General features: G+C 45.7%; 1 protein-coding gene across 1 annotated transcript in view; it reads left to right on the forward strand.

The window, feature by feature from the left end:
* Window positions 1–23,466, forward strand: part of LOC147690261 (inverted formin-2-like) — a 429,441-nt gene that overhangs the window by 279,612 nt on the left and 126,363 nt on the right. Inside the window, exons 11-13 of the mRNA XM_086936660.1 lie at window positions 5,599–5,701; window positions 5,792–5,877; window positions 20,801–20,901. Of these exons, the coding sequence (XP_086792786.1) occupies window positions 5,599–5,701; window positions 5,792–5,877; window positions 20,801–20,901 (290 nt within the window). The remainder of the gene's footprint in view (window positions 1–5,598; window positions 5,702–5,791; window positions 5,878–20,800; window positions 20,902–23,466) is intronic.

Below are 23,466 nucleotides of genomic sequence, written 5' to 3' on the forward strand. Positions count from 1 at the left end.
GGAATGGCCCAGGCAGTGGTGGTTCACAGACTGCTTTACCGGTCTCTCCTTCCTCGCATACGGCTGCCGTGCAGCCGGACCTTCCCACGAAGTTCGGGGGTCTGATGGTACACCCCACCTCTTGTCTTTGAGTTTGGCTGCATGGCTCCTGAGAGAGTGCAGTATGGCCATTTGAATCTACCAGAAGATTGTATGGACATATTGAAGGAGCTAAGCGACCTTCCACTAGGACTTACTATGCTTACAAGGGGAAGAGATTAAGCATGGGCGGATTTTGCGGATCCACGATCCGCGGATTTGCGGATTTGCGGATCGTGGATCCGCAGATTTGCGGATCCACGGATTTGGGGCGGGGCTTCCATGCGAGTGCACATGCCTCTTGTGTGCATAAAAGGTCAGAGAAAGATCAGTTCAGCAGATGAAGAGAAAGAAGCCCCTGGTCACAAGAACAGCACGGGTATTGTGCTCGTGAAAGTCAAGGATGCAAAGGCCTCTATACAGCATCACAGCTGATTTTCCACGGTAGAGTTGGGAAGAAGGCACACCTGTCCAGCCTCGACGACGCTCACGATTGTTTTTGGGCTAATGAATGAGTCACTGAATTTGAGCATCAACTAGTTCGAGCGACCATGTGTGTGTTACTATGCAATCGCCCCGAAGGGCGCAGGGGTCCCTTGAGTGAGCTGTCCATCATAGTGGGTGAATGGCGGGAAGATGGTGCAACCGCGAGTGTGTGGGCGGGGCCAAACGTGCGGGGCTTCCATGCGAGTTCACATGCCTCTTGTGTGCATAAAAGGTCAGAGAAAGATCAGTTCAGCAGATGAAGAGAAAGAAGCCCCTGGTCACAAGAACAGCACGGGTATTGCGCTCGTGAAAGTCAAGGATGCAAAAGCCTCTATCCAGCCTCACAGCTGATTTTCCATGGTACATTTGGGAAAAGAAAGCACACCAGCCTGGCCTGTTGTAAACTATTTTACGATGGCGCCGGCAAGCTGCCAGCGCCATCCTAAAATAGTTACTAAATTAGCTTCAACAGGAAGCTCTAATAGATAAAATCGAGCACCGGCTTTATTTTATCTATTAGAGCTTCCTGTTGAAGCTAAGTTAGTAACTATTTTAGGATGGCGCTGGCAGCTTGCCGGCGCCATCGTAAAATAGTTACAACAGGCCAGGCTTCAACTTTTGCCCGGATCCGCCTCTCGCGGATTTGCGAATTCTCGGTAAATTCGCGGGAGTTCGCGGATCGCAAATTTACAGAAATTCGCAAAATCCGCGAGCGGAACGGATTTTAAGCTCATACTTAGAAGAGATTCTGCATCTGGTGCAAATCCAAGAATTATGATCGGACGACATGTAAGGAAGATGTCATCCTTCTGTATCTTCTACATTTGGTGCAATCTGGCCTTAATTTCCATTCCATTAAGGTTCATCTCGCTGCGCTGACTGCCTACAGGACTTCCTTCTTTCAGATCCCTGTGATCAAGGATTTTTTGGAAGGCTTGAAGAAAGTGTTTCCTCCTGTCCGGCTTACTTCGCCTTCATGGGAATTGAATGTGGTGCTGTCCAGGTTGATGAAGGAGCCTTTTGAACCTATTCATAAGGCTTCGTTGCAGCACCTGTCCTGGAAGGCGGTGTTCCTCGTGGCCATTACATCGGCCCGCAGGGTGAGTGAAATACAGGCGTTGTGTTGCCAAGAACCTTATACTGTATTTCATGCTGCTAAGGTTGTTATGCATACTCACCCTAAATTTCTTCCGAAGGTTATCTCTGATTTCCATGTTAACCAGATCATAACTACCTATATTTTTTCAGAATCCTTCCACTCCAGCGGAAAGGTCTCTTCATTCCCTGGATGTTAGAAGGGTGTTGAAATTTTATCTGGATAAAACCAAAGATATTCGTAGGTCAGGCCAATTGTTTATCAACTATGGATCAGTCGGGACCGGTCTTGCTACCTTGAACAGTCCATCTCTAGGTGGATTATGTCCTGTATACAATTGTGTTACCAGAAGACTAATAAGACCTTAGGGGGTAAACCTAAGGCTCATTCAACCAGGGGCAAAGCTGCCACAACTGCTTTGCTCCGTAATGTTCCAATTGCAGAAATCTGCAAGGCGGCCACTTAAAAGCGGTCCATACCTTTGCTAAGCATTACTGTCTGGACACTGATGCCAGGACAGATGCTCTGGTTGGGCAGGCTTCGCTGCGAAATCTGTTCGCACAGTAGTGGTGTTATTTCTCTTCTCTCCATCGCCGCTTTGGTGTGGGGATGGGCTTGCCATTCTTGCTTAGCGCCAAGACGCCCAAGGGCATACAATGCGCTTTATACATTTTAAAAATAATTAAATAAATAAATAAATTCTATTCACTAGATTAGGACTATACACAGAGATCCCCTACTACAGAAGTAGTTTCTGTCCTGTAACTCCAGTTCTGTAGTAGGGTTATCTCTGTTAGTCATAAGCGCCCGCCCTCCTCCCCGGTGGAGAAAGATATTTATGTAAGGAATGCTACAGGTCTGGCGTGTTACGCCTTCAAAAAGAACTCAAAGTAAAAGGGATCTGCTGTGCATTCTGGGATACTGAGAGAGTTCTGGAAGGTACTCTTTAAGGCACAGTATCCTGTACTGAGCCACATATGGGAGCCTATGGGGCTTGTCTGTCCACTACTTTCTCTATCATTTCAGAGACTTTTGCTGACAGGGGAAGGTTTTTCTCTGTGGAGAACACTGGACAGGCTGTGATGTTTGTGGGTTTTTAGTGGAATTTCTAGTTGAAGTACTGGACAGTGTAGCCTGTGAATATAGGCTGCATTATATGTCTTTAAATTCTCTCTTAAGTGTCAGTGCAGGTCTGCATTGTTTGACGATTTAAGAGATTGTTTTTTATTGCTCCGGGGTCCACGCACATGGGCGGGACTATTCACTAAATTATGACTATAACAGATACCCCTATACAGAACTGGAGTTACAGGACAGAAACTACTACTCCTCACAAGTTGGAGGTTCACTGCACAACCGCTATTACCTTAAAGTATTAAGTTTCTGATGGTGGAATTATGATTCACAGTGGCAAACCTTGTATTTTATATCACTGAACCTTTTCACCTGGGATAGCTATGCCAATCTCAATACTTCATACATATTTATACTGAGTGTGAGAAAGTCATCCTTTTTGCCCTGATCACCCCCATTTTTCCATACACACTGGTGGTAACTTATTCTGATTGTGCCCTGGGATCTTTTAAGCAGACCCAGGGCCAGTGCTCTGTGTAGAAGGTATATGGTAATTGGGTGTAATTACAATTGGTATGACAACCTACATATGAGCCCCCTCGTATGTGGTAAGTTAAGAGGCCCAGCAGAAGTAATGCACTTAAGTGTGCACTGCTTTGTTGCCTGCCCAGATTTTGAAGGCAACCCTGCTTTTAAGACTGCTTTGAAAAAAGTAAATTATATGGAAATGTAACTTTGGGAATTAAAGGTAATTCCAAAGTCTTAAGCAACCTTATTTTTTTTATATAAGTCACTTCTAATGTCCCACCTAGATGCCCCAGGGGTAGGGTGCCTTGTAACTATATGCAGTGAAATTATAAAAGATGCTTTATATGCCCTAGTGAGAGAAAAACTGCCTATTTTTATTTCCCCCTTTGTAGCATTGTAGCACATCGATTCTATAGGCTAACACGGGACTACTTTAATAAAAGACAACTATTGATACAAGTGAGCTAAAAACGTACCCTAAATTATTAAAATTATAATAATAATAAATCCAACAACTTCCAAGGTTAGATTTATTATACTTCTCTCAGAAAAGAAGTTATAGAACTTTCCTTTCTGACTAACTAAAATCCAGTCTTCCAGGAGCATTTCCTGATTGGCCAGCCTTTAGCAGGCTGATCAAAACTGCTTTGATGAGGTGTAAAGTGGCCTGCAAAGAGACAAAGGACACCAGATGGGAGGAGATCTGCAAGTCAGAAAGGGGGCAGGGTAGCCAAACTGGCCTTCAAAGAAGGATGACATTTAGAACAGGACAAAGGCTCACTCCCACTTCCGGCACCGCCAGCCAGACAGCACCCCAGTAATTGAATTAGCAGAGGGGCTGGAAGAGGAGTGTTAGGGAAACTTAGCCACACCAGTGGGTTGGCCTAACCAGATCTTAACCTTAGGAGAAAGTTTGCCCATTTTGGATTTTAAAGGAATGGTGCTTTCTGGGACAAGAATATGCTACACTTTGGTAGAAGAGGTCAAACCTGACAGTGGCACCCTGTTAGGGGTGCCCCCCCCCCTGTTTGTCAACCAGGAACACTGGATAAATATTGGAGAGATGCCCAGCACCTCAGATCCCTATCTGAAACTACATGGAGGACTGCCTTGCTGGAACCCTGGCCTGCACCTGCTGCACACTTTGTGAACGACAGCCTGAAGGACTTTGCCTTGCTTCAAAAAGTGATGGAGTGAACTCCCTGAAAGCAACAGGGTTAAAGAGCGCCACCTGCGTCATCTCCAGCAAGAAAAAATGAGCTGGCCACCTTCGGCTGGACTTTAAAAAATGTGGCAAGGTGCATTTCAGGAACTTCTTCCAGAAGGTCGTTTTGGGGTTTCAAAGTATTCACAACACCAATCCAAGTCCCAGAAGCTCTAAGTTGCTCCTTGGGATGAAACCCCAAAACGACCTTCTGGAAGAAGATCTAGAAGTTTGGAGAAGAATGAAGAATTTTTGGTAAAAAGCTTCAAATGGTTTCAGACCAGTCAACAAGAGTCAAGCTGGCGACGTTGAAACGCAACCCGACCTGAGATTTGGGGTCGCCCCCTGAAGCTCTTGAGAATTTAGTCATCGATGAGACTTCCAGGTGTTGACCGGGGTGTCCAACCCAAAGCTGGCCTTACAAGGAGCCTCCCTCAACTTCGAGATAAAAGACCTTAAAAAAGTGACTAAGTCAGAAGGTAAACACTTGAACGGGCCCTTCCGCTAAGAATGTCCAACTTGCGCTCCTTCAAGGTCATCCTGAAACTTTTACTTTGTCCCAGTGAATTACGATCAGATGTCTCAAAGTGGCATTTCTGACTTTTAGGCACTAGGAAGTGTTTATTATTTTAAAAATTATATGTCTGGTTCCCTACATTTGATTTTTGTCATTTTGATCACAATATTTCCTGTTTTTATGAATTGGATTTTTATTGTGTGTCGGTCTTATGTATCTAATGTGTTCGAGGTTTTAAATGCTTTACACACCTGTCTCCCAAGTTAAGCCTGTCTGCTCACAGCCAGCTACCAAGGAATGAGCTTGGGAATCATTTATTGAGACCTTGACTGGGCCTTCTATTGCGATTGTGGCCATATTAATAGGGGCAGGTCCCTACTAACGCCTACTAATAAACCATATTTCACCACAGAGTGAATTTGCTAAGTCATGGACTTGCATTAGACAGTTTAAATCTCTTAGGAAGCTGTAGTTCAAACTTTAGACTACATGTACGCCTCCTAGGTAGTATCGGTCTTATATTGCAGGGGAGTTTAGTGGATGACATTTTCCTCGGAAGCTGTTGTTTGATATTTCCTGTCACTCGCCTCTTTGTTTCTATTGTTCATTCCACAGTCCAAATGAAAAAATTGTTGAGATGATACAGAAAGGGGACCGGTCAAAGTTTGATGTTGATATCCTAAAGCAATTCCTGAAATTACTTCCCGAAAAACATGAGGTAAGAACTGGATCCCTTATTCTCTTTCTGTGAACATGTACTTTAGCATTACACTTTTACTTTGCTACCCTAATAGACTGTACTCCATAGATCGAGAACCTGAAAGCCTATCAAGATGAAAAAGAAAAACTATCAAATGCTGATCAGTTTTATCTCCTTCTCCTTGCTGTTCCTAGGTAAGTGCAATCTTAATGCATCCACTCCTCTTGGAGTGTTCGGTTCATTAATCCTTGTGCTGATTAATTGTTAGTCTTTCAGTAAATTGAAATACAAATCATTGATGGGTAAGATGGTTTTACACAGTGAAGTTACTGCTTGTGTATCATTTGAGAATCGTATTTTAATGTTGCCCCAGTATTGGAACGTTCATAGATTCCCATGTTTTGTATCATTCCCAGTCGTCGGAATGGGAGCCTCGGTAGTATAAAAACCATAGAAACAAAAGAGAAAAACCGGCCTAGGCCTCATCTCATGTCGTATCCTATCACACTCTTTGTGTAAAAGAGACCAAACTTTTGCCAGGACTAATCAGAGCAGCCTCACCCTCTAGAACCTTCCTGAGAGAGCTCAGAGCCTCAGATTTTTCTACTGCAGGTTGTGCTAGGGAGTCTCCACTGAGCTCTGCTCAGTTTTTCTTCTACAAACTCTTTGGATTTTTGGATTCTATAATACCTTTCAACTACTGAGAAGATGTCTGACAAGGAGAAGAAGGCCCTGTTCAGGTCCTGTGCCTCATGTGGTAAAAAACGACTTTTTGTTGAGGATAAGCATGACAACTTAATTTATTGCTTATACCCGGACCACAAGGTCACCGACTGCAAGATCTGTAGAACCTTCTCTACCAAGACTCTCCGTGACAGGGAGGGTCGACTTTTGACCTTGCTTCAACTATCATTCTGTCGACGACTAAAGCTTCGTCGACGACGGCGGCTGCCCTGTCGACGATGGCCCTGACGACGACCAAGACTCCGTCGACGAAGGTGATCACACCGTTGACGACTGCTGCTCCGTCGACGAAGACGTCGAGACCGTCGACGGGTCAAAAGGTGCATTTTCCACTGCAAAAGATCAAAATTACCCCGGAAATGACATCCCCACGACGAGTGTCGTTGCATCCACCGAATATGCTCCTAGAGGACGAGTCAGAGGAGTTTGGTCATTATGGTGATGCATACAGTCCCTCAGACTTGAATGTAAAGCTGCAGGACAATGACACTGAGGACTATTTCGAGCATGCACGTGAACAACAGGTGCACTATGTTTCACAGGAGCGACGTTCTACTGGTTTAGGACAGGACATGGTGGCCATGCCTGCCTCTCTGCTCACTGATCTTCAACTGATGTTACAGGACTATAGAAACAGGTTTCCTTCGGAACCTTCTACACAGCCTTCTCCTCAGGAATTGCCAAAAACACAGTCGGTTGCTGGTCCGCCTCCTTCGCAGGTGGTGCCCCACCTCCCAGCTCAGGTTATACCTCTGGTCCGACCTCGGACACAGGATCGGACCCAACCGATCCTGTCCAGCTGGACACCTCTTCGGACGAGGAGGCGGTTCAAGTGGATCCCTTATCCGACCCATTACAGGACCCAGATCTGGATCAGGTTGACAGTGGCCTGCAAGACCCGGACGCCACTGGTCGTGATACATCTATATCCCCTCCTGTGGACATAGGAGGGTTCCATCACCTAATGGAGAGAGCGTCAAACGTTTGGACTGCCGATTACAAGAGGAGTCGTAATGCTTCCTCTACGATTTCAAGGAGCAATACAGGAAATATGTCAAATCCATTCCGATCATCGAACATGTGTGGGAGGAAGGCATAAAATCCAGCCACTGTGATTCTGGTTCTTCCCAGACTGGAAAAAAAGTAGAAGGCTTCGGAAGGCAGTCCAGCTTGTCTTCTTGGTACCTAAGCCTGATTCAGTCATCTCTCAGGCCGCCCAAAGCAAGTCAAAGAATCCGACGACGCCTTTGACTACGCCTCCAGACAAAGACGGTAGACGTCTAGATAATGTGGGGAAGAGGTATTCAACCATGTCCAGCTTGCTGGTTAGAGCAGCTAATTCTCTCGCCATTCTGGGCAGATACGATCGCCAGATGTGGTCCCATTTAAGGGCGCTCGTGGCAGGGGTTTCTCTTCGTATAGAGGCAACGCCCAGCAGAGATATTCATCTCAACCGTCTCAATCTTACAAGACCCAGTACTCTAATCAGCGGCAGGGACAATCGGCGTCTTACTCTCGCCAAACACCGCGAGGACGTCAGAACCGTCAAGAACGTTACGGCGGCAAGCGACAATAGCTGCCTCCTGGCTCTACCTGCTGTTCCTTCCCTCCCAGTCACATCAGTGGGGGGCAGGATTTCTTTTTGTCTGAACAGCTGGAGGTGTATAATATCGGAACAGTGGGTCCTGAATATTGTACAGAGTGGCCATACGTTGGAATTCCAAGACCTTCCTCCAACACGAGCTCCGGGTGCCATCCGCAAAAAACATCTGGGACTACTGCATCTAGAAGACCATCAATTGTTCCTCAAAGGGGCAATAGAACCGGTACCTCTTTCTCAGAGGGGAAGAGGTTTTTATTCCAGGTTCTTCCTGGTGCGGAAGACGACCGAGACTTGGCACCCCATTCTAGACCTACGGGAGCTCAACACTTATCTCATCAAACTCTTTCAGGATGGTCACTCTCCAGGAAATCCTTCCTCTTTTATACCCAGGCGACTACTTGGCTTCCCTGGATTTAGAAGATGCATATTTCCGCATTCCGATCCACCCAGCTCACAGGCAATATCTGCGGTTCACAGTGGGCAAGAGCCATTTCCAATTCAAGGTGCTTCCGTTTGGCCTGCGGTCTGCACCTCGGGTGTTCTCCAAGGTGTTAGCACCTGTAGCATCTTTTCTAAGGACACGTTCCTGGAGGTGTTCCCTTACTTGGATGACTGGCTAGTCAAGGCTCCATCTTTCGAGGAAACCTCTCAGGCTGTTTCGACTTACATTCAGTTATTCAGACACCTGGGATTTCAATTGAACAGAGGCAGTCAGTTCTACTACCCTCCAAAACCGCACAGTTTCTGGGAGCCATTTTGGACACCACACAGTGCAAGGCTCGTCCTTCAGAGGAGCCAACTCTTCCAGAAGAAGTGATTGTCAGTCCGTCAATACAAGTCCCTTCTAGGGTCGATGTCATCCTGCATACCATTAATTCATCATTGCAGGCTGCGAGTGCGCCCTCTACAGGAAGAACTAGACACATTGGCGCCAGGCAGACGGATCGTTCAACGCCAAGGTGTTGGTGACTTCGGCAATGAGAAAGGCATGCGAATGGTGGCTGGTACAAGACAATATCGCACAGGGTCTGACGTTCAGAATTTAGCCATCCCCCTCATCATAACCACGGATGCCTCTTTTGGGAGGCTGGGGGGCGGTGCTCCGCGAACTTCAAGTCAGCGGACACTGGAGCCTGGATCAGGGCCAGTGCCATATCAATTTTTTGGAGCTGACGGCCATTCGGTTGACCTTACAGGCTTTCCTTCCCAGAGTTCGAATCGTTCAGTGCTGGTCCGGACGGACAATACGACGGCCATGCACTATGTAAACAAGCAAGGGGGAAAAAGATTGCAGACTCTCTCCACAGAAGCTCAGAAACTCTGGGATTATGCGATCCTTCACAATATCAGTCTGAGGGCCGAACACCTGGCAGGCTCACTCAATGTCAAAGCGGACGCCCTGAGTCGACAAACTGAGGTGACGCACAAATGGGAATTGAATCAGTCCATTCTGGAGAAGGTGTTCTCGGTTTGGGGGACACCTACCATCGACCTGTTTGCCTCCCCAGTGAACGCCAAATTACGGTTTTAGGCAAGCAAGGTTCACCATCAGGGGTCCCTGAGGAATGCTCTTTCGATGGCCTGGTTCTGTGCATTCTTTTACGCTTTTCCTCCAATTCTCCTCATTCCTCGAGTACTCAAGAAGATGAAGAGGGAACCATGCAAGATGATTCTCATTGCACCAGCGTGGCCCGACAATTTTGGTACACGGAGCTCCTGCGACTCTCCCAGGCTCCTCCGATCCGCTTACAATCCTGTTGTCCAGGAATCAGGGGCAGGTTTACTATCCGGATCCGAAATCGCTCCAATTGACAACGTGGCTCCTGAACACAGAGTTCAGTCATCTAAATCTTTCCCAAGAATTTCGAGACGTTTTGTCACAGGCTCGAACACCGAGCACGAATAAGACTTACAAGGCAAAATGGAGAAGGTTCTGCCTATGGTGTCAAAGACAAGGTCTCCATCCTCACGAATCTCTGCCTCACCAACTCTTACCATATATTCTATCATTGGCTAAATCTGGGTTGGCACATTTGTCTGTGAAAGTCCATCTTGCAGCCATTTCAAGGTTTCGGCGTACTTCTTCAGGCCCTTCCTTATGGTCCTCTCGGATCATTAAACAGTTCTTGAAGGGTTTGTTTCGAATGTACCCTCCAGTTCGACCTCCTCCTCCAGTTTGGCAGCTCAATCTTGTCCTGGCTCAACTCATGAAACCTCCGTTTGAGCCGGTGCACAAGGCAGACTTGAAGTTCCTCTCTTGGAAACTTGCTCTCCTTCTAGCTCTTACTTCAGCGAGAAGAGTTAGTGAGCTTCAAGCCCTCTCCATTGTACATCCATTTCTTCAATTCAAAAAGGATGTTCTTATTCTTCGCACCAATCCAAAGTTCATTCCGAAAGTACCATCTGAGTTTCACTTGAATGAACCTTTGATTTTAAAATCTTTCTTTCCGCGTCCTTCTACACCTGCGGAACGCACTTTACATTCTTTGGACGTTCAGAGATGCTTAAAATTCTACTTAGAACGTACAAGGACCTTTCGGAAATCATCCCAGTTGTTCGTCTCCTACAGCGCACCACGGAAAGGATTTCCTTTAGCAAAGAGTGGCATTTCCCGCTGGATATCCAGTGCCATTCAATTTTGCCATCAGGAGGCGGGCAAGCCTTTGAACAGTAAGGTTCGTGCCCATTCTACAAGGTCTGTGGCTTCATCTGTGGCTCTTTTCTCTGGAGTCGCCATTAAGGATATATGCAGGGCAGCAACGTGGAGCAGTACTCATACCTTCATGAGGCATTACTGCCTAGAGTCTGCATGACGAGACGACGCAGCTGTTGGTCAAGCAGTTCTGCAGAATCTTTTTCATTGAGAGGTGAGCTTTCCCTTCAGTCCCTCCATCCTGGTGAGCACATTTTGTTTACTTTTTCTTACTTTACTATAAGTATTGCTATGTGGTTCTTGATACCATGTTTTTTCTGGTTTACAAAATGTGTCTTGGTATTTTACTGCTAGCTACTCTGATACAAAGCATGGGAATCTATGAAAGTTCCAATACTGGGGCAAGAAAACAAGTTACTTACCTGTAACTTTGGTTCCCCAGTATTGGTAACTTTCATTTATTCCCATGCGCCCACCCGCCTCCCCTGGGAAAGCTCAGTCTTTTCACATGAGATAGTGGCGGTTTGCACAACGGCTATGAAAATCTGAGGCTCTGAGCTCTCTCAGGAAGGTTCTAGAGGGTGAGGCTGCTCTGATTGGTCCTGGCAAAAGTTTGGTCTCTTTTACACAGAGAGTGATAGGATACAAAATGAGATGAGGCCTAGACCTGTTTTTCTCTTTTGTTTCTATGGTTTTTATACTACTGAGGCTCCCATTCCGACGACGGGAAATGATACAAAGCATGGAATTCTATGAAAGTTACCAATACTGAGGAACCAAAGTTACAGGTAAGTAACTTGTTTTCTTTCTTTTTCTCCTTGCATCGTGAAAGATATTAGTATCATTAAAGAGTAGGAATAGTGACCGCTAGCAACTCACATAAAATTTCATATTGAAGGTAACACCTACTACAGGAATCGTTATTTTGGTAAATGGATGCTTTAAACTTAATCAATCAGTCAGATTTAGAGAGCGAGCTACTCACCCGTTAGGGTCTCAAGGCACTGGGAGTAGAAGGGTCTGCTACTGTTCGAAAAGCCAGGTCTTGAGTTGCTTCTTGAAGGAGAGATGGTCCTGGGTCAGCCGTAGGTGGATGGGGAGGGAATTCCATGTCTTGGCCGCCAGGTAGGGGAAGGATCTACCTCTGGCGGTGGCTCTACGAATGCGTGGGACGGTGGCGAGGGCGAGGTTGGTCGATCGCAGCTGGCGGGTGGGAGTGTAGAAAGTGAGGCGGTTGTTGAGGTACTTGGGGCCTAGGTCGTGGAGAGCTTTGTGTGTGTGGGTGAGGAGTCTGAACGTGATTCTTTTGCTGACGGGGAGCCAGTGCAGGTCTCTCAGGTGGGCAGAGATGTGGTTGTGGCGGGGGATGTCCAGGATGAGTTGTGCGGAGGCGTTCTGTATGCGCTGGTGTCTTTTCTGTAGTTTGGCTGTGGTTCCAGCGTAGAGGGCATTCCCGTAGTCCAGTCGGATGGTGACGAGGGCCTGGGTGACAGTCTTCCTGGTTTTGGTGGGGATTCATCGGAAGATCTTTTGGAGCATGCGTAGGTTGTTGAAACAGGACGACGAGACGGTGTTGACTTGTTTGGTCATTGAGAGGGAGGAGTCCAGGACGAAGCCCAGGTTTCGTGCGTGGTCTGTCGGCTTGGGGGTGGTGCCCAGAGCAGGGGGCCACCAGGAGTCATCCCAGGCGGAGGGGGATGATCCCAGGATGAGGACTTCCGTCTTTTCTGAGTTCAGTTTCAGGCGGCTGTTCATCCACTCGGCGACGCCTTTCATTCCTTCGTGTAGGCTGGCTCCGGCGGTGGCGGGGTCATTGGTGAGGGAGATGATTAGCTGGGTGTCGTCGGCGTAGGAAAGGATGTTCAGGTTGTGTTGGCATGCGATGGCTGCGAGGGAGCTCATGTAGATGTTGAAGAGGGTGGGGCTGAGCGAGGATCCTTGAGGTACGCCGCAGATGACTTTGGTGGCCGCGGAAAGGAACGGGGGGAGGCGGACTCTCTGGGTTCTTCCGTCGAGGAACGAGATGATCCACTCCAGTGCCTTCTCTTGGATTCCGGTGTTGCTGAGGCGCTGTGTCAGTGTGCTGTGTCGAACGCTGCAGAGGTCCAGGAGGAGAACTTACAGTAATGACATACTTGTAAGTGTAAGCTAATATTAAAAAAAGCAAAGAAATATAATATAACCACAATGAGAAAGCAAATACAAATCCAGGTTCCCTGCAGAATGATGCATTAAGTGTGGGGTGCAAGGAGTAGCTTCGCACGCAACCAAGATGGTCGCGTGAGCACAGGGCTCCGGAGACCCTTGCAACCTCCCGCATCTATCCTGAAAATTATCCTGAATACATCGACGGGTTATTGAAGACTAGCCATGGCTGAGACTGACACTGTTGTCCAAATTTGAAACGGAATTCGGGAATATTGCCGCCTGCCCCTCGGAGATGCCCGGAGCTCGAGTTGGCATGTTGCCCGGGCAGTAGTTGAACAACAGCGGCCTGAGGAATCACAGACTTGTACTTTCACTTTCGTTTTTCGTGGCTCCAGTCGGACCCTCTGAAAGTGAAGCCCGATACCAGCGAACGCTTTTTCGGTGACTTAACAATCATAAGGCGATATCCTGACATCGGATACAGGGCCAGGACGGACTGTGGCCTCTGGTTGCTGCGGATACTCTGATCGCAGCCATTTCTCTCGAGTGAATATACTGTGGAAGGCCTTCTTGTCTGCAATGGCGACTAAGCCTGATGGCGACAAGCTAAAATCTGAGACCACTCGGCGGGGTACCTATACCCAAGCAAACAATATGGATCGGTATGCCCACTCTAAAGGATCCCCTGGTGGACCGAGCAGTCACTGGATGGTACTAAGGAGGATCCCTCCTCATCGGCAGAATTGACTTTGTAAGATGTCATGGGTGCCATTGATGGTATGAAGGCGTCCATCGGCCAGCAATTTGAAACTCTCGCCCACAAGCTGGATACAGTTTCGATCGATGTGAATCTGATCCGCACGGATTTATCAAAAACTAATGAAAAGGTCAAATCTTTAGATCTGAAAACGTCCGGGGCTAACGGGCGACGTATCCGACTTGCAGACGGAGGTTCGCATCTTGCGGACCTCAAATGATCTTTTAGCGCGCCGGTTGGAGGACTTTGAAGGTAGGGCCCGGCGTAACAACGTGCGCATTATTGGGGTCCCGGAAAAGTCCGAAGATCCGGCAGCTGATCTGTTTGTGGAAGATCTTATTACTAAACACCTCGCTCCCAGGGGTCTGAGCAAGTTCTTCGCAGTTGAGCGAGCTCACAGAGTACCTGGGCGGTAAACCGAAGGTGGGTGCCCCGCCAAGACCTCATCGCCAGAATCTTTAATTTCCGGGATAGAGACGCTATCCTGCAGGCCTCACGGCTGAATGGACCTACAAAATATGAAAACACCACTAAGTTTCTACCCGGATTTTACACAGGCAGTCCAAAAACAAAGACTTGGATTTCTGGGCATCAAAAGACGATTGAGAGACATGGAACTGAAATATGCAATGTTATTCCTAGCTAGACTGCATATTTTTACATATTTTTTTGATCGTCCAGAGAATGCGGGAGAATGGCTTGACACTCTACCGCACCAACGTGGCCGAGAGGAACATTCTGGAGGAGCGGAAGGCGGCCCGATGGAGCAGGAATAGGAACATGGTATCTGGCCCCTGAACTTTATGAGGACCCTGCAATGGTTCGATGACTTTGGATGTAGGATTTAATGTGTCATGTCTGGGACTGGCGGGGCGATGGGTTGACTCTTCCTCCTAGGGGGTTTCTTTTTTGTAGGCTTGTTTGATATAAGGGCGACAGGCACACTGCAAGTTGGGGTGGTTATTTAATTTCACGCAGGGGTGCAGGGCGGTGGGAGTTGTAACGGGTTTCTGGTTTTAGGGTGGGGGGATGTTTCAGTGGGTGTGTTTAAGTTCAATGCAAGGCAACGTATTGTTTTATCATCTGATGTGGGTGTTGGTTTCGGAGGGGAGGTGGATTTGCTTTCACTTCTGGGATGGGGGGGTAGGGGATTGAGATTACGGAGCTGGAATGTGAATGGGCTGGGGGATAAGATAAAATGAGGGGTTGTGTTACAATTGTTGAAAAGGCCGTCTCCCGATGTGGTATTGTTACAAGAAACTCATTTGATCTGTAACACTTGTCGTGCCATGAACCGGAGGGGATATCATATGGTTGCTCATGCGGGGTTCACCTCTGGATCACGAGGGGTGGGTATTCTAGTTAGGAAGTCCCTCCCCTTAGAAATAGATGTAGCAGGTTTAGATGATAGGGGGTGTTACGTAGCCCTTACTGGACGGTGGGAGGTTAAAACCATATCCTTGATCTCAGTTTACGTCCCCCTGGGACTACAGTCGACAACTTTTTCTGACCTGGGGCGATTAGTGTTGGGACTCCCCGAGGGAATTCTGGTCATGGGCGGAGATTTCAACTGTCAACTCTGGCAGGGAAGATAGACACCCACCCAGAGACCTTGCTGGGTCACAGAATTGGCTTAGTGGTTTTATTGACACATTGGGGTTAGGGGACTGTTGGAGATTGTTACACCCAGCTCAGAATCAAAACACTTTCCACTCAGGTGCACATTGTAGCCTTTCCAGGATTGACTACCTTTTAATACTGGCTGCGCACGCACCCTCCATAATTGAAGTACGACATTTGGCGCGGGGAATATCCGACCACTCTCCATTGTGGATTGTGGATTGGGATAGACGTGAATATCGGGTCTGAGGGACGGGTAGCCCCGATTAATCCGTGGTATCTCCATAACCCTAAGACCCGCTCGGAGTTGGTCAAATATCTTGGCCAGTATTTTGTTGAGAATTTGGGATCGGTCACCTCTGCAGTATCGCTCTGGACGGTCATCCGAGGTCAGGCGCTATCATTGATTGCTGGATTGAAGAAGAGTAGCCGCGAGGAGGTGGTTAGGCTTGAGGCAGAGATCTCCGAACTGGATCATGAATTGGAATTGGGAGTCACCCTTGAGAGGATGCGTCTTAAGCAACTTGACTATAGGGCGCTGGTTACGGACGCCGCAAAAGTTATGGGCAGGGAGCAACAGGGTCGATTGTACGCTGTTGGGGATAAAGCTGGCAAGCTGATAGCATGGTTAGATAAAAAGGAGAGGGCCAGTCGTGTGGTTCCTGTGATAGAGAAATTAAATGGTACGCGTGTGACTGAGCCCGAGGAGATTGTCCAGAGTTTCGCGGAACATTTCCGAGAAGTGTATTCGCCCGTATCGGATAGGCCCGAAGAAGACTCCCATTTATTGTTACGCGACATTGCATTGCCCAGCTTATCTGACTTTGATAGAGAGTTGCTAGATGCCGCAATAACTGTGGATGAGGCAGCTCTTGCTATTCGTTCAGGTAAAGCGATAGGACCTAATGGTCTCCCCATTCAACTTTTTAAATTGCGTCCGATAAGATCGCGCCATATCTTCGTGACATGTTCCTGGAATCGCAAGATGGTGGCTCCCTTCCCCGTGATCAGCGTCTTGCGAACATCGTGGTGATACATAAGGAAGGGAAACCAAGGGACCGCTGTGCCTCTTATAGGCCTAGATCACTCCTTCATGCGGAACCCAAGATCCTTGCTAAGATACTGGCTAACCGAGTAATACAGGTAATTGGTGACTTGATTCACCCAGACCAGTCCGGTTTCATTCCACATCAGAATACGGCCCTGAATCTGCGACGTTTACATGGTGTTCTCGCGAGGACTTCGTTATTGCGTGAGCCGGCCATCTTGGCCTCCTTGGATGCCACGGTGGCTTTTGATACAGTGGAGTGGCCGTATTTGTGGGCTGTACTTGCCAAGTTTGGGTTTGGTCCTGGCTTCATAGGCTGGGTCAGACTCCTGTAAGAGGAACCGTTGGCTCAAGTGGTGGTGAATGGTAGGGTTTCAGAGCCCTTCGTTCTTGGTAGGGGCACGAGACAGGGTTGTCCATTATCGTCGCTTCTGTTAGCTCTTGCTCTTGAGCCTCTTGCTGCATGGATTAGATGGGAACCGTCGAAGGGTATCCAGTGGGCCCCTGACCTCGAGGATCGTATTTCGCTTTACACGGACGATATATTGTTGTACCTGACTTCGCCCCGGAAGTCGTTAATCGTTTTGTTCGATGTCCTCTCCTCCTTCGGGAAGAACTCAGGTCTGGTCATTAACTGGACTAAGTCTTACTTGTATGTCCTGTCGGGAGATGTCCCTCTTCTGCCGCGTGGTTGCCCCATCCAGGTCACACAGACAGGCTTCAAGTATTTCGGGGTTTATGTTTCGTTAAACCCGGCTGCCTGATATGAACAGAATTTGCTCCCACCGTTAACCAAGCTGAAGTTGGACGTGGTGCGCTGGCGTAAGCTACCGCTCTCGCCGCTCGGCCGTGCTGCGCTCTTTAAGTTTGTCGTTACCGAGATTTTTCAATGCTCTTCAGAATACCTTTGATGTAATTCCTGCGAGTTATTTTCGTACCATCGAGGGTCTTCAGAGAAAGTTGATCTGGGATGGGTGTTCGCGTATCGCCCTCGCCAAATTGACGCTTCCATGGTATGATGGTGGTATCTCTCTCCCTGACATCAAGCAGTATTATTGGGCATCTCAGCTGGGGGCCATTAATCATGGTATGTACGGCCCCGTAATAAACCCAGCGTTTGCCTTGGACAGGTGGGAGTTGCCGGGGGGCCATTACTATAGAGCGCTTTATTCTTGTTTGGGTAGAGGGAAACTTTCCAGGCCCACAAAGATTGCTGTTCGGGCTTGGCACTGTGCTAATAATGCGAGGGGATAGAGAGATCGACTGACCCGTCTGACCCCGCTTTTTGCTTCCGAGAAGCTGGGTAACCTGTGGAAAACTAAAGGATTTGAAAAATGGGATATGATTGGTATTAGTACTGTGGGTAACCTCTGGGTGAAAGGCAAGTTTAAGACTTTTGAGGAATTGAAGGCGGAGTACGACCTGAATGACTGGGAATATTTTCGATATGCACAGGTTCATCATGCCTTGACTTCGGTTTTCCCTGAGAGTGCCGTTATTCCGGAGTCTTCTCCACTTGAGGATAGAATATTGGATGGTCATGTGCCAGATAGTACTATTGCTTTGATTTATAGAAAGCTAATTATTGTTAGAACTGACCTGTTGGTGTCCCTCCAGGATGTATGGACCCGAGACGGTCTTGAATTAGACGACGAGGATTGGCAATCTGCTATCTCTTCTCCCAAGGAGGTCGAGATTCCGGCACGTTTCCGGTTTGTGCAACAGAAGATTCTGCATAGTCTGTTACTGGCCCACGCTTGGTTAAAATGGGTTATTCAAATGGTCTCTGTAAACGTGGTTGTGGGCTGCTTGGGACGTTTCTACATATAATTTGGGAATGTCCTGCAGTAGCTGCTTTTTGGATGGCTATACACAAAAGGATGAGGGAGGCTACTGGCGTTGATTTGTTGCCCGAGGCCAGACGTTGTCTCCTGAATGTTTAGGAACCAAATGACTAATGTCGCACAGACATAGTGGGCAACCCTAGGAAATATGGTAACAAAAAGGGATATAGCGCAGCTGTGGGGCTCCCCTAGATCTCCCACGGTCGAGGCTTGGATGGAAAACATGGACTGGTGTATATTCAGGGAGCAAACGTTCTATGTAACACGGGGGAGACCCAGGAAATGGAGTAAGGTATGGGGTCACTGGAATACTTACCGAGGAGACATTTGCACTCCTCCTCTCATGGAGGACCCTGAAGTTCCACTTTCCCCCTGACCCGCCATTCCTTGTAGAGTACGTGAAATAATTGATTCAGTATTTCTCTCCCCTGCTCCATCCCCTAATATGACTTGAGCACCCTATTGTATGGTATTTTATTCCTCCTTCTCATCTGGACTGATATCCTACTGTACTGTGTACTTGCCTTGTTTGTTTTTATCATTTAAAAAAAAAGTTACAAAAAAAAAAGTGTGGGGTGCAATAGGCGGCAAGCAGTAATACTGGATTTTATGATGCAACAAAGTTGTGGGTGATCTAAGGCCTTCCACTGAAATATTTAGGGCTAGCACATTAGGGATATTATGATGTTTACCAAATATATTAGTGTTATACCTAGTCTTGGTGTCAGCTAAGGACATGTCTTGCTAAAAGAACTTCAAAGGGAAACAAATGGCCAACATTAGCCTCCATATGTATACCGGCCACTTATGATTAATAAACCTGCCTAGAACTTGAAGCAAAAGTTTTTTTTTAAAACATCTTGGGGTAGGCGAAAGAGAAATTATCATTTATGTAGTTGCAAAGTACCCTCTGTATTACAGCCTGTACAACTACAGAGAAATATTCATTTTAGAAATTCAATGGGTCTTCATTGTCTGCACCTGCACCGTAGTGCAATGTGCATTTGCTGCTATCTTCACTGTAGGTCTAGCATACCTAAACTATTGAGGTTCATGATATTGACTTTGCAATGATTACCATACATCATGTTTGCCTGAAAATCCACTGTAGAAAGTGTTGCCAATCTTTGTATGTTTCTTTATACAGAAAATGGCCACTCTCTACTGGAAACCTGAATGCCCTCTCCACTTTCATGCTCTAGGAGTAGATACTGATTAAATTTACTGGATGCAAGTTTGGGCCACATTAGCCAAATTGTACCTTCTGAAAATGTAAAAGTGCAAAGTGAGCATACAGAAACTCTTTGGCATAGTAAGTACCACAGAGTCCTCATATTAACATAGCAACAAGGGTGATTGGGAAATATTTAATTGTCTAAAGTATTGCTGTGCACATCCAGTTTGCTTAAACAGAGGTCTTAAAGGAAAACCAACCATACACTTAACTCCTCATAGGCTGAAGTATGATCTTCTGAAAAGGGATGAATCTGTTGCAATATGCATTGTTTCACTCATGATACAGAGCATGAAGGAACAGCACAAACACTACACGAGCAGTTGATGGTGCTGTTCAACAGTATTTCAACATATCATAGCAGAAATGTGAAGTAATATCCTGTTTGAAATTGCATAATAGCTGCCTAGGGCCTAGGCTGCCTTTCATGTTGGATAGTCATCCACTGGACTGCAGCAGTGGGGCTTGACCTCTTGACACCGATACACCTCATTTAGGCTTTTAATCTGTGTATCTGATAATTGTGGGGCATAATACTTAACTGACAGTTTCATGTAAATACATTTTGTGCTTTTCAAGACACAGTAACAAATAGAGGGATTTGTGAATTCTTATCTTATTGTTTTGTTTGACACTTTAAGGCAATTTCATGGCTATAAATGTTATCAGCATGATGATATTTATGATAAGTTTCAGAAATCTATTCTCATGGGCATTTTTCGATACTTATTTTGACAATGTAAGAATACATTCTGACATTCCACTGCATATCTTTTCATGGGCATTCTACAGTACAATATCCTACAAGCATTCCCTGGCACAGTTTATGTTGGGCATTTCTTAATATAATTCTAAATAAAAATGTCAGGACCAAGCCAGCAACCAAAAAGAATTGAAGGCCACCATCTCACTCTACATTGGAGAATGTGTGAGATCAAAATCTCAGCCAACTAGGTAAAGAACCGAATCGATGAAAACCATGACACTAACTGCTGGGAATCAAGGCTGAAATTCACCTACCTTAAGGTTATATCGTTGTGGCTCGGTACACCATCGTGTCTTTTCAAAGCGGAGTGTCAGATTAGCTCAAACCATTTGAGGTGCTTTTTCAAAAAAGTACAGTTGCTCAGTTTCTGTGGCCATGTCTAGGCCAGGCCCAATTCTAAATTAAAGCCTTCGCTCAGAGCTGCTGAACTCTTACATAGGGCTAGAAGACACTATTTTTGCTACGTGCAGAGAATCATTGCATCCCTCAGGAAAGGATTATTCTCATCCACCATGTTTTGTGAATTATTTATTGTAGAAGGAGTTTTGTTATTTTATTTTTTATTAATAAACTATGCCTGCTGACTTGTAAAATAATTAAAATGTATTTGGGTTTCAGCTATATTATCATGTTTTTTTTAAAAGGAATGTGTATAAGAATTTTACGATAGTGAAATGTTGCATTGATTTCCTGATATCAGCTACCAGCTCCGGATTGAGTGTATGCTCCTATGCGAGGAAACCACAATTCTCCTTGAAATGCTTCAGCCGAAAGCACAACTAGTCAGCACAGCCTGTGATAGTAAGTATGACAATCATCATCATCAAATCTGGGAAACCTAATCTAGAAGGATCTGTGCAAAGCAACTGACAAGTGTATAGTTTCAATGCAATGAGAACGTGTCTGATATGTAATCTAGTGAATACACAGAGGTTTGATGGGAGGTCGCTAGACCGAACACCACTTGAAGTTAACTCCAGTGGGCTAAAACACAGTCCTCCGAATGCCACACCCAACAGTGCCAGTACCCCTTAAAATAATAGACGCTCCTGCATACAAAAATTATGTTATAAAGTATAACAGAAGACATTTGTTCTGTCCTTCTGAATGTGCTGAGAGTGGCACACAACAGATCAACCAATTGGTTCTTTTCACGTGTACAAAACACTAAAAAAAGCATATTCGAAGCAAACTATTTGGCACTGAGTGCAGACAGCTGCAAAGCTATACATTTTAAGACCATAGTCTGCTTACTTCATTCCAAACAGGTGATAATGTTGCACAACTTTGCAACCCATAATGGAAGGCAAGTTTATACTGAAACTCAATTGAAAGCATTTGCTTGAACTTCATGTACCATTTGGCACACATCACTTGGAAAATATGTTTAGTTTCAGTGATATTCTATTGTAATTCTGTGTGTTTTTCCTCAATTCCTCTACCAATTAGATTTCCTTGCCATCATCCTAATTGGTTCTTTATTGGTGATGCCATTGAGAGCATAATGCCCCTGAAAATTCACTTGTCGAAGACTTTGGCTCTACCTCCATGTGATTGTTAGACAAATTTGGTAAAATAGATTGACAATGTTCACATAAAAATCCTCAACAATAAAAGGAAACTAATCTTCAATGGCTAGATTAGAAATGTCCTCAATATTCTGCATTCCCATGTTAATACCGGTAAAAATGAAGACCACTTTTCAGTTCACATAGGTCTTCAGAGAGGGGATCAGAATGCTCATGATGCAGAGGAAATGGACTTTTGACATATTTCACCATCAGGACCCAGTTTAATACCAAACAGTCCCTTTCACACTGTGTGAGTTTAAACCAAGTTACCAAATCTCTATTATCTATAATGGTTCTCTCTCTTCTCCTATGAATCTTGTATAGTTGTCGGGGATTGGCAAAGGATTGACCGAATTCTAACAATGAGGACCTAAATAAAGAAGTAATTCATTCAAAATAACCAAAATGACATTATTAAAGACAGACTATCAATATACTTTTATCAAAATTACTGTGAATGCTCTTCAGCACATTACAGCGCGAATCCTAGATCACCACGCAAGAGATACAATAATAGAGTAATTCATAATAACTTCTCAAACCCATGTCCTGAAAGAGCAGCTAGGTGAAGAGACAAAAGGTAAAGAACATTTTCAAAATAGGAATAATGCAAATACAGAATATCATAATCACAAAATGCTATAGTCTGAAAAGCTACTCTCCGGCTGGAAGAGTAAGCTGGGGCACCCTCAAGAAGGTATGAGGAGCAAAGTCAAGAGTCAGGATAAGCTGAACAACAAACAGTTCATTAGATAAGGAAACAGCAACACAGTCTACTCCTGCAAAGTTGAAATCTCACCCCAACCTTGCCTAACTATAAATTCTAGCAGTAGTAATTATACCCTAATTCACTAAAAATCCAAACCCTCATGTATCAAACCCCCGAAAATCATCAAATCCCATTGGACTACAACGAGTGTCTGATCACTCCATGTCCAGTGTGCCTAACACTCAACAGTTCCTTTCTCTCTAGAGAACTTTCGTCATCGTCCTTCAGCAGTTGAAACTCCGATGATCTCTTCCGTGGTTTGCACATTTCTCCATCTCACTAATGTATCAAACTCGCAGCACAAATGTCCACATACTCCGTTCGGCAAAGAAATTCCATTAATAATGTTCATTACTTCTGCCACACAGTCATGGCAATCATCAGGAACTCAAGAAGGACAAAATACATTTCTTTACAGTGTACGTTTTTAGAAAGCAAATTAAACCTAAAAATACTCTTGAGGCATTCTCTGCTCTAGGAAAATATACATGTGTGATTATCATTGTCTCTTCACAAAACGACACTATTAATGCTTCTTTGCATTTCCCTTCACTTTAGGCTCTTTATTTTCAAACAGTTAGTGAAAAGGAAAGTATCATGTCTCTTTTAAACTAATGGCTTCTATCATTATTTTCTTTGCCTGTTATTTCTGCATTAATCATTCACATTTGCAGCCTACTAGAAAAGCCTGGAAATACTGGGTTCGAGGCATGTGGGCTGCTGAATTCATATCTGTGCATAGATCGCCGCCTAGTGTTGGGTCCGGATGATTGCACATTGTTGTCCTGGGAGAGTCTTTGAAGTATCACAAGATAGGTGGCTCCTCCCCTGGACTACAGTGCGCATGGGCATCCTCTCCATCCTCAGATTGTTTTTTTCCGCCATTGGGTTTGGATGTTACTATCTTAGCTCAAGTTAGGAAAACTTTCTACAAAGCCAAAAGGCTTTCAACAGCGTCGGTATCGTTTCGTTCGGTACCGGTAACTTTGTTTCGAGAGGACATCAAGGAATCAGACGGTTTTCATT

Source organism: Lissotriton vulgaris, chromosome 9 (genome assembly GCF_964263255.1).
Source record: "Lissotriton vulgaris chromosome 9, aLisVul1.2, whole genome shotgun sequence".
In the NCBI taxonomy this organism is placed as follows: domain Eukaryota; kingdom Metazoa; phylum Chordata; class Amphibia; order Caudata; family Salamandridae; genus Lissotriton; species Lissotriton vulgaris.